Here is a 12089-nt window from a genome sequence, read left to right as displayed (position 1 = left end):
TGTGTTTGTCATGCTACCATTTTCTGGTAAACCTTACTAATGATACACAACAACAATAGTCATACATTACATCTAAAACTAGTGTAACCTATGTTAAATTTTGTCTTGTTTGTTCTTTATTTCATTAATTTGAGACATTTTGTCAGTAATTCATAGAATAAAAAAGAGATGTTCATTTTACTCAAACATATACCTATAAAAAGTAAAATCAGAGAAACTGATCATTTTAAGTTAAGTGGTCTCTTAAACTGATCCAGAGCTATATATATATATATATATATATATATATATATATATATATATATATATATATATATATATATTCAATTTCTGTCAGAGTTTTATTTTATTTTTCAAAGTGTTGGCTGGAATCGATATCCAGATGGACAGATACATCTTTTGGCCATGGTGCCTTTGGAACAAAAGGGAAAATCTAACAGAACAATGTCAGGCAGACACACTGTGGGTGAGATTCAGTCACAGACAGCTTTCCACTGTGACTTTAATTGGACTGGATTTTGCCATTTCTGCTACTTTGCCTTTTGCCCCATTACCCGTTCAAATTAGGAAACTTTTCAAATCTTTGCTAGCCTGCTTGACATATTCATATGGGGGTCTTTCAGTTGAGGATGTTTTGCAGTTAAATACTTTTCAGACAGAGCAAAGGCATTTCTTTCTTTGTTTTAGTTTTCACTGCAGCATGCACCCTTTGTCCTAACGTGGGCACATACTTTGTAATGGAAATGACGGTGACTTCCAACCACTGTTTGAAAAAGTAAAAACTTACATATAGCTAGAACTTTCACAGTAGCGAGCCTGAACATAGATGTTAACTGTCATTTGTTATATGCCTACAAATACAAACCCGAGCCCATCTGAACACGAAACTCAACAGAAGAAAGCTACAGTATGTAGCCTGTGCAAATTGTTGCACAAGTGTAAAGGCATACACACACAGACTGCATACTTAAACACAGAGTTCCTGACAGGCCTTATTGTTTGTCCTTGACATTTTCATGTATTTGATGAAAGGCTTATATGAAAGGGCCATATGTTGACATCACAAATCTTCAAATATAGAGTGCCTTTCTTTGTTCCCCTCTCTTGTGCCTGACTCGAGGGACTTTTGTGCTCAGGGCTGGTCTGGTTGTTAATTAAGCACATGCCAGCCTGTTTGAAATGTGTGCGCACGTAAATATAAACAGAAATTGGCAGCCGCAAAAGCTGTAAAGAGGCTTTTCACATCCGACCTGTGTTTGTACTGCAAAGATGTAAGAGTGACACTAAAACAAAGCATTTTAATCCCCTGCAAATGTTAGCAGATATTGCATGCATCTTGCAGAGCTGCAAAAGACTTTATTTATGCTTTCACTATGACTTCACTAACTGAAGCCCTGGTTGCTGCTCAGGAAACAAATGAGACTGATAAGAAATATGTGCATGTATTTATATTTATCTATTAATTTGCAGAATATGATGATTCAGAAAGTAAATTACCCTTTTGGCCGTACGGCTTAGTGAGAACATCTCTAAAACCTGAACGCGCTACCTTCACCATCTTCTTGTTGCCGTATTTGTGTGAATTAATTGAGATAATGGTTTGTGCTGGACTGACTCAGTTGTCGACTTTTTCAATCTGCCAAATGTATTTCATTATTCAGTATAATCGAGGCAGTTGATTCAGTCCAATTTTCCATCCACATGCATTTTTATCCTAATAACTATGGGTTGCTAAAATTTGAAAGGGAAAGAGCTTATTTTCACAATTTCCTTCTTTTTTTTTTTCTCACAGTGCACGTAAAGGCAGGAACATGTGAGGTAATTGCTGCCCACCGCTGCTGCAACAAGAACAAGATTGAGGAGAGATCTCAAACTGTCAAGTGCTCCTGTTTCCCTGGCCAGGTTGCCGGCACCACTCGGGCGATGCCCTCCTGTGTTGATGGTAAGTTGCACCGAAATGGTGAGGTTTGTGCATATTCTAATGAATCTGCGAATTCTGTGTGCCTGATGAACACATGGTTTGAGGAGTCCTGAAGAAAAATGCTGTTTGTGGTTTTTACCGTTTTTCCACTTTCTGGGTGTGACGATGGAGCAGAGCTGCTGTTTGGTTATTTCACTGCACTGCACAGAGGCCGAGCTTGCAGTCTGGGAGAAATACTGAACTAATGTATACAGTGCTGCCTGACATTTACCCTGCATTACCAGCAGTCTATTTATGCATCCCATGTGTGCGTTGGCAGTAAAGCTACAGAGGAGTTAGTGCCACTTTAGTGTTCAGTATTGCTTTCTGGAACTTCAGCCGCGTAATTTATGTAACTGTGTTTTTGTTTTTCTTGCAACACAGCTCCCATTCTTCATTAAACTTTTTATTGTCTTTATCCGCCACAAATAAAAGCTGAATTGAGTTAGGAAAATAGTTGTACATTAATGCAAAGTGATGCAAATCAATTAAGTTTTCTCATTATTTTGCAGTCATGAGTGCCAATAGCAGATATAAAACATTTTGACATTGATCAATTTATCACATAACCAGGGTCAATTTTGTGATGGTATGATGGAATCGCATAGCAAGTTTTTTTTTTAAATATAATGTGTCATAGTGCCTGAAATTTGAAATAATAAAAAATAGATTTAAGTTAATGAGAGAAATAGATCTAGGTGATTTCTAACCTGACTGAAATTGTTCTACAGAGGCCAGTGTTTTAGAGACTGGTTGTACAATTTTTGAACGCTTAATGTAAACGGTTCAATATTTTTAACATGTTTTAGTTCTAAATATTTTTATCTGTAATCTGATGTTTGATATAAACCATGAGAATCATGAGATTAATAGGTATTCCTATTAATCATACCTACAATGAGTAATGGACATTATATGATCTCCAAAGGGCCAGGACCAGACTGAGTATAGATCTTAACAATCTGTCCTTTACGTGTTTAAATAAAACAAAAATATAAACTTTATCAATTATTTTCTATACTGAAAATTTTTATTTTACCTATTGTAGCAGAATGATGTCAAAATGTAGACCGGAATAAAGCACCTTCTTTTTTTTTTTGCCACTGGCAGGTTAGTCCTGCAAAGTCAGCATTTGATCACAAATGCAGGACAAGGCAGAACTTCTGTTATGTCAGGAGAGCACTCGTTTGTTGAAGGAGCATTTTTAAGGAAATGTTTCAGCCAAGCTAAAAAAGGGACAAGCTTGTCACTGTTGAGGCAACAGAAGAATAAAATAACATTTCTTAGAAAGAAATTTCTTTGTAGCTTAACAACATTAACTGGCAACAAGGTATTGCTACGACATGAAAGAAGAAAGCCTTTATAATGCAGGAGACCCGCATCCCGCAGACATGTTTGGATTCCCTTTTAAACCTTTCTGACACCAACTTGTGACAACTTTCAAATGTTCAAAGCTCCACATGTAGAGAAATCAGTTTAGGTGGCATCTGCTTAGGATGAATCCTGGAATGTCCCACAAAGAGGAGACATTCCTGGATCTTCCAGGATATGCTGGAGGGTCTATGTTTCTCGGCTGGCCTGGAAATGACTTGGGATTCCCCCAAAACGAGCTGCGGTGAAGAAAATCACTCTGCTTAGGCTGCTGTCTTCAAGAACAACCCCCCACGGAAGATAATGGACAGATGGAAATTATGAAATTATGGCATATAATGCTGTTTATAAAACATTCATCTATCTGTCCATCCAAAGCGCATCAAGTAAATCATTTTTATTAAGATAACTAAAAACAAAGAGTGAAATGCAGCTTAGTAAGATTTTTTTCCAACATGTTTGTATGCTGATTTACTCTCAGAGAAGCACTTACTTCACATCACCACTAATCCATTAGCTATGCCTAATTTACTCCACTGAGGGTTGGAGGGGCCAGTGTCTGTTTCCAGACAGTAAACAACAAAGTTGGAAAACTTTCTAGTTGAACAAAACACCTAGGAAACACACTTACATCTTTAAAAAACACCAATAAAGTTACTAATAGTGGTTAGGATTAATGAAAGAAAATGAGTCTGAAGAATGTCGGAAAACATTTTTCGAATGTGCCCTTTCTGTGATTAACATGTAGCCACTTCTTAATTCCTGCATTTTTTTTTAATTGTTTCTAAAAGTATTTAAGATTGTTTGACAAAATCTCGGTTTTCATGTTGTCCTTTTTTCTTGAATCTTATGTAATTTTAGTTGCATGGAGACTAGCCCTGAGCTGGTATGCTGCTTTCATAGTACAAAAACCTTCAGTACAGTTTTTCTGTATAAAAATGAAAATTTAAAGCAATTGTCCAAAAACAACTAGTTCTTCTATAACATTGTTACAGAAAATGCATCCATTATTTTCAATCAATCGGTAAAGTTTATTTGTATAGCACATTTCAGCAAGATGACAGTTCAAAGTGCTTTATGTAGTGAAAATCATCAAAAACAAAAGCATCATGTAGTCAACATTTGTGGAAACCAATAGCAGACATTACATTTTGTCAAGTGCTATCGTCACAGTCATCAGTACACATCAAATGATAAAAGAATAATAATAATAATAAATACAAAGACTAAGGAATTTTGTTGTGATTTTAAGTCATATAACATGCAGATTCTTGTTACTTGATCTGCTATCTCCATCTGTGAGGGTTTTACACAGAACAGCCAGAGAGACATTGAATGGATTCCTAAAAATATTCTTAATTTATTACAAAAAGTCCAAATATAGTTAAAAGTTGATGGATTGGGCCCAAAACTGAGGTCAACATTACAAACTACAACTCAGGTAGTAGCACAAAGAACTCAAGCACAAAACTGAGCTAACAAAACAGGACATGAGGGGAACTTAAATAGTGGATGATCAGACCACTGCTAACACACAAGGGGGTAAATAAACACACAAGAACTTAAATACTGGTCAACACATTACTAAATTTTTAAATTAAATAAATATTAGAACTGAACTAACTTCCAAAAATAAGAAACATTAAAGAAATGGTCAAATTAAACTAAAGAAGACCAAATTTCCCCATCCTCTGGCAAACAAATGGAATGACCCACTGAGAAGGTTTGCCTCCTCAGTGGCAAACCAAAAAAACAATATATATATATTGTTTTTCTTACTATAACTAGTATAAAAAACTAATGGCTGCATAGTAATAATAATGAAATTTTTACTCTGAAAATGTCAACACTGCCACCTGCGCCGACATGCTGGGGATTAGGGGATAAAATATATCAAACGACAAAAGACATGTCAGATTTCTCTTTCTTGATGAAAGTGCTAGAAAATGTCTTTAATTAGTATAAGAAGCAATCACAATGACTAAATTTTTCATATGCAGTGCTTCACATTTGAGCTGGTTCATTTGTGGTTTCAGTGGCACTTTCAACTGCAAGGTCTTATTTTAATCAATAAAAAATTTGCCTCCAAGTGTTTATCTTATCAACCCAAACTCTTGGTGTGCCCAAAATTCAACTTGCTGAGTTGGATTGCAAGTTTATTTTTTAGAAACACTTTTCCTTTTGTGAAGATTATAAGGAAGCTGGGCTCAGGAGAGTGTTGTGTCAAAATTCACAAATGCACTCTCAAAAGAAAAAAAAGAAAGAAAGAAGAAAAAAGTGCACATGAAAGCACATGACTGAGAAACAAAACCTCTGAGACTTTCCACACCTCTCTCTTCTTTCAGCCTCCATTGTAGCCCAAAAGTGGTGGTGTCAGATGCAGCCGTGTATGGAAGGTGAGGAGTGCAAGGTTCTACCGGACCTCACAGGATGGAGCTGCAGCACAGGCAACAAAGTCAAGACCACAAAGGTGGGTGTTCTCCCTCAAATATACACCTGCTTTTTTTTCCCGTAGCCTCACACTTTTACACCTTTATTAATTTAGAGCATGTTCCTGTTCTCCCACGCCTTCACCGCTTCCTCCTCTTTCATTCCAAGATCTCTCTTTTCATTTTTTGCCTCTACTTTTCCCATTTTGCTCCAGCATTAGATATTTTTAATAAAAAAATAATAAGCTCATCAAGAATAGGGCATCCAACACACTTGCTGAACATGAAAATCACAAATCCCCTCGCTCTCACTTGCCCTACCCCCCCCCCCCCCCCGCCGCTCTGGCACGCCATCTGACTTGTCATATTGGATACACAACAGCACAGAATGTCCTGGAATGGTGTTTCCAGGGTACGTTTTATGTGTGCAAAGACTTTTCTAGGTCTAATTTCTGTCTGTTTTTTGTGTGTCTGTGTGAACATATGTTCACCAGCATCCGTCTGCACCTCTTTGCCCCATTTCACTGGCTTCACTGGCTTTCACTGACCCGATCCACCTCCTGCAGCCTTCTTCTGTCATAGGAAGAATATGTGTGTGATTCTCACCTCCTGTAACTTCACGCTTCTGTTTCTAACCTCCATCCTTCTCGGTGCCTTTGCTAGCCTCCATTATTAATGGCCGGGTGCAGACCTTTGTTTTCTGCCTAAATAATTGATCGAAGGCGTGGTCAGAGAAGAGCGGTCGGGTATGTGTCTCTTTGGGCAAAACAGAGTGATTGGAAGAGCTTGAGATACACAATCTGCACGTTCTTTCCAGTCCTGGCTTTCACTAAAACACTCAGAAGATATGGGCACCCTATGATGGGTTGTCATACTTTTATTTTCTATGCCAACTTTCCATCCAGCAAAGGAAATTATCTCACTCAAAAGAAGTTTCTCCACATCAACATCCATCCTTTTCTTTATGATCATGCAGTTTCTCGGATTTCAACTTTACGTTGCAGAGAGCACAAGATGAACAAACTTGACAAGTTAAATAGTATTACAGAGCTAGAGGGAATGTGTGCACTCTTTTAAAATGTTTTCATGCCCTTTTTATATTTTGATATAATACAGCTACCAACTTCAATATATTTTGCTAAGATTTTATTATAAACAAACAAATAGTAACACAAAACTGTGTGGTACAAAGAAAATGAAACATAGGCTTCAAATCTTTTCACAAACCTAAATCTAGTTAATTATTTTCCCCCCATTTCTGCACTAATTTGTGCTAAACTACGAGATCAAATCCAAATCAAGTACATGGTAGGCTCACATTGACAACATGCAGAACGGTTTATGTGGTAAGAATAGTTTTGTAGTATATCTTTTAACAGTTCTCAAAAAGAGACAAATATCTACTGACCAGATATAAAACAGATATAATTTCTGGCTTTATAAAGGGCATTTTTTTATTTGCTTAATTTTCTTTGAATTCAGTTCTGTCCGCCCCAAGGTGTGCATTCATAATTCCCTAACAAGATCAAAACCGAACCAGCCATTGCTTTATCGTCGATGCTGCAATTGCCTAAAAGAGCACAAATATTTGCAGTCTCCTGAATTCGGCTCTTTGATCAGTAATTTGTGATGTATTTTTTGTATTTGTGTCTACTTCATTTGAGAGTGTTAGCTGTTGTGTTTCTCCGATGACAAAAACAGTGATTTTTTTTTTTTTATGACTTTCTCCTTTGCTTTGCTTTTGTATGGTGAGGTCAAAATGTGCTGGCATCCAGATCAATAGCATCGAACGATCTCTTATAGTCCTATTAAGACCTGGTCGTAAATTGAAATTGACGATGGTACATAAATGAAAGACAGAGGAAAATGCAAAAGGGGACGATGTGGTTTGCAGCGAGAGAAAAAAAAGGGAGCCTGGAGACAAATGAGAGTAAAATAACAAGTGAAGAAAAAATAAGTGGCAATGGCAGGCTTACAACATTATTCAACACCCCACAGAAATGGGGGGATAACTCTCTGTGTTTGTCCCTGTGTCCCTGGCCGGGAGCAAAGGAAAGGTGGAGAAGAGGAGGGTAAGAGGAGGAGACAGGAGACAGCTCGATCGATGCCAAATAATATCATATGGATGAACAAGCAGACATGGCCACATTACCAAACCACGAAGTTGTCTCAGATTGCAAGGCAAGGGTGTGCAAAACAACACAGACAAACAAACAAATCAAAAAATGTTACAGGACGTCTTTTTTTTTTTCTGTTATTTTTGGGAAAATAATGAAACCATTAGCCTCTTCAGCCAGAACATTAGTGGCAATATAAGACCTGGCAAACAATGAACTCTTGTGAAAATGTAATCCAAAGCACGGAATCACATTTTTGAAAAGAAACAGGCGACAAAAAATAAATGGCTAAAATAATTCACAATATCTCAGAGACATCAAACCGGAGATGTATAGCAATAAGGCACAACTTAGAACTTTTAACGTAAAGTTCATTAAGCTGCTCTTGTAAAGTTTAAAATGCTACAGGCTGAGGGAGGAAAATATGCAGCTTCAAACTCCTCTGAGTGATGGAGGTAAGGGACCCTCCATCACTAAAATATAAAGAAATTATACTACAACTTTCACCTAAGAAATTCATGTGGAGCTGCAGATACAGCTGGACTACAGCTGGACTTCTCTCATCAGGTGTCCTATGATCTAGTGGCACAGCAAACATTTTTTGTCAGAGATATGTTGGTTGTGAAAATTAACAGTGAAAGTTACAATTAGAACAGATCCCGTAGGTGAAGTGAAGCAGCAGAACAGATGTAACATCTCGTATTGTAAGGGACAAAAGATTTTAAAATGCAGCCAAGAGAAAAGATGGTAAAAAAAACAAAAAAAAAAACATTAAATGACAGTCAAGCACCTTCTTTGTGCTTTGAAAAGTAAGCACCTAAATGTGCTTTTTTATTATAGGGCTCAAAAACTGACATGCTTTTTAAAGGCAATGAATGACCACCTAACGGAGTTATGACTTTGCACAGTAAAACATAGCAGGCAGAGAAATGCTGCATTGTACTTGCACAGTGAACTGGCATGACAACAAACTCCTGCAGACTCTTTGATCAGGTGCAGGGTGGATGCCTGAAGGCAATGGCGATGGACCCAGGAAAGGTGGCCTGAAGCCATGTAGAGCAGAAGAATACTTTCAGTTGTCATCTCAAAGGAAGCCAGACTCTGAGATCTCTCAGAAAAGGCAAGTCCTTGCACTTTGTTAGCTGCCTCATGGTTAGATGACAGAACAAAAGAGAGACTCCCTCAAGAAGCAGCAAAAGGGGAACAGCATGTGTTGAGACCCAGGGTGTGAGGGGGTCTAGGGGCCTGGGCAACTCAAAACAGAGACGCAGTTTTCAGATCCTCACAGAGATGGTCTCTTACTTGCTCCAGCACAGTGAACTGTGTTTGTTTGGCAACAAATTGCTTGAAATGGACCAGAAGTGAAAGTACGAAGCAAGAAAATGGACAGATGGTCAGATGAGATAAGGAGACAGAGTGATTAGGGCAGCCGTCTCAACAAATAGACGTAATGATGTGGCAGACGGCCAGGTGTTGAAAATGAGGTAGCTTGGGCCGGCTGCCATATCTCAAGCTGCGTCATGTTTAGTTTCTTGCCAGAAGACACAGACTATAAAAGCTATAGTATCAGTGCGGCACCAACAATCCCTATTCACTGCAGTCATCATATAGATTATTTGAGGTTATTAATAAGGCCTGACATTTCATGTGCCAAGGTTTTGCTTGAGTGCCAAAAAACTCACCATCTCATGTGAATATAATGAGCAATTTATAAAAACCCAAAAAACTAACACATTTTGTGCAACAAACTTTACTGTACAAAGGGATTAAGCAAAACATCCGCAGTATAATTTTACAAACTTGTAACAAATAAAGAGCACAAGTTGGTTTGTTGTAGTTCATAGCAAGTGGTGAACGTGCAGTGAAAGCCTTGAGTCAAACTCACAAATCAAGTTGATCTGTTTTGCACAATTCACATTCACATTCATATTCATTTGTGCACATGATTCGCTACAGTCATGACTGCTCTAGATATATGAATATTTATGGGGTTTTTTTTCTTAAATTTAGTATTTTTATTTACAGCTTTGGAAAAAAAAATAAGAGACCACTGCACTGAACCCCACTGAAAACCTCCTGGTTATTCCACCAAATATTAATTTCTGAACTCTTCCTGCGTTAAAATATTAATATTGTTGTTTCTAAATGAATATGAATTAGTTTTCTTTACATTATTTGAGGTCTTAAAAAACTGCATCTTTTTTGTTATTTTGACCATTTCTGCAAATAAATACTCAATTTTTGCTTGGAATTTTGGAGACATGTTAGTAGTTCATAAAACAGAAGAGTAATATTAATTTTACTCACATATTTACCTATAAAAAGTGAAATCAGAGAAACTCATTTTAAGTGGTGAATTTAAGTACATTTTGTCCATTTGCTGTATGTTAAGAGTATTTGGATTCAGAAATATATTATCAAATCAATCACATAGAGGGAATACAATTTAATAACTTGAACACCAGTTTATTCTTGGATATACTACAACTGAGTTTGTTGCCCAGATCACTACGTTGACTGACTTTGCAGCAGTCACGCATACTAGGCGAACATGTGGCAACAGTAGAAATGTATAACTTTCTTCTGGAGGATGAAACCGCCAACCCTCACTGGGGTATAATTGTTTTTTTTCAGCTTAGAAACAGATAAGATTCAATTGTGTAAGGACTTAAGTCACTGTTGCCCACTTGTTCTATACTATTAATTGATAATGAAATTATTTTAGTTTACCACCAATACAAAAACTAGTAGGATGATATTAAATATTGTGCCACTCTCCCTGAGTTGCAATATGTCGAACATCAGTGCAGGTGCACGCCATCTGTAGATGTTTATCTTCACATGTTATTCAGTTTTTCAGGAAGACTGTTGATTGTGATTTTTACCTCCATCTTTTTTCCTTGTTGTAGGTAACCCGATAGTCCTGCTCATCTCAAGTCAAAAAGAAAAGTACTCGGCAAAGTTATTTACTCAGCACAATGAACTCGTCAACCTTTGAGGATGTGCACTCAGATGGATTTCTATGTGGAACCAGCAATTGCTTAATCTTTCCAAGGACAGCCAGGAACTAGTGGCTGGAGAAACAGGACTCTAACACTGCTTGCCATCGCGTTAAACATGGCTGACTTTCCTGGATCATCTACAGCAAAGGACTATGTTACCCACAATCCTTTCATGCTACGAAAAAATGAACAAGTTCTATGATTTAAACATAGATCATCTTTCCAGAAGCTACTGTTGCTTATCTGATGTTTCTGGGTAAGTTGTACTCATCATACATTGTTGGAACAACTATAAAGAATCCTTTTAACAGAGCCCTTAAGTACAAAACATCATAAAAATGGCTATTAATCCATAATACTTGCCTCATGTAGTATTGGTGACATATTCAAATTTACGTGTGCCACATACAACCTGCTTAATGCTGTCAAAAATAATCCTTGATCTCTTTTTTTTTCTTGTTTATTCTTTTCTTTTTCTACACTGTAACAATATTATACCATGAGCGGGTTGTGGCTTACCACATGCCATTTTTTAAAACGCAGTTTGTCTTTTTTCTGCTTTTTATTTTTACAGAGGTGAGGTTAGACTAATACAAACTAGATGTTATGGTATATTGAAACATGTAAACATATTAAAAAAAACAAAAGAGAAAGTATGGAATGAATGAAATTAATGGGGCTAGAAATAAATTTATGCTCTAATAATTTTAATATCTGTGTTTTTAAAAACGCCTGTTAACTGCTATTGAGTACATGTGTCAGTATTATATGAAATGAATAAAACCTTTCAAAAAAGGAGTATTTGTATTTTTGTTCCACCCTTACAGTGTCACACGGCTGCAGTTTCTTTTCAATAGATTAATCGCTGATGTCAGTAGTGTTGAATAAATCTGTTTCTGTAGAAAACCTGAAGTAAAAAAAAAAAGCTCATAATCACTAATTAAACTGGTAATTACTTTATAGTTAACCTCATAAGTTTCATCATGTTGCTGCAAACAAGCTGAAATATTTCTTTCCTCCGGGGTATTTTGTGATGTGTTACTGAGAACTCATTTATCACCGACTTATTTTTAGCAGCTTGGAACTGGTCTGTTTAGAGATAAACTGTGCTTATAAGTTCAGATTTTTTTCAAACAGGTGAAGAAAAAAAATGTTTGCAGCACATTCCCAAAAGACTAATTAGGCTGGCAAACATATCTTTCTGCTGGAG

General features: G+C 36.9%; 1 protein-coding gene across 1 annotated transcript in view; it reads left to right on the top strand.

Annotated features, from left to right (window-relative positions):
• The window catches only part of LOC102228911 (protein FAM19A2-like), an 88432-nt gene extending 76755 nt beyond the window's left edge, over positions 1 to 11677 (top strand). Inside the window, exons 3-5 of the mRNA XM_005808634.2 lie at positions 1793 to 1942; positions 5677 to 5801; positions 10787 to 11677. Coding sequence (XP_005808691.1) covers positions 1793 to 1942; positions 5677 to 5801; positions 10787 to 10798 — 287 coding nt within the window. The 3' untranslated portion in view covers positions 10799 to 11677. The remainder of the gene's footprint in view (positions 1 to 1792; positions 1943 to 5676; positions 5802 to 10786) is intronic.
• Positions 11678 to 12089: the final 412 nt, after the last annotated feature.

Source organism: Xiphophorus maculatus, chromosome 1 (assembly GCF_002775205.1).
Source record: "Xiphophorus maculatus strain JP 163 A chromosome 1, X_maculatus-5.0-male, whole genome shotgun sequence".
Taxonomy (NCBI): Eukaryota; Metazoa; Chordata; class Actinopteri; order Cyprinodontiformes; family Poeciliidae; genus Xiphophorus; species Xiphophorus maculatus.
Note: the sequence above shows the minus strand (reverse complement) of the source record. Positions and strands in the feature narration are given on the sequence as shown.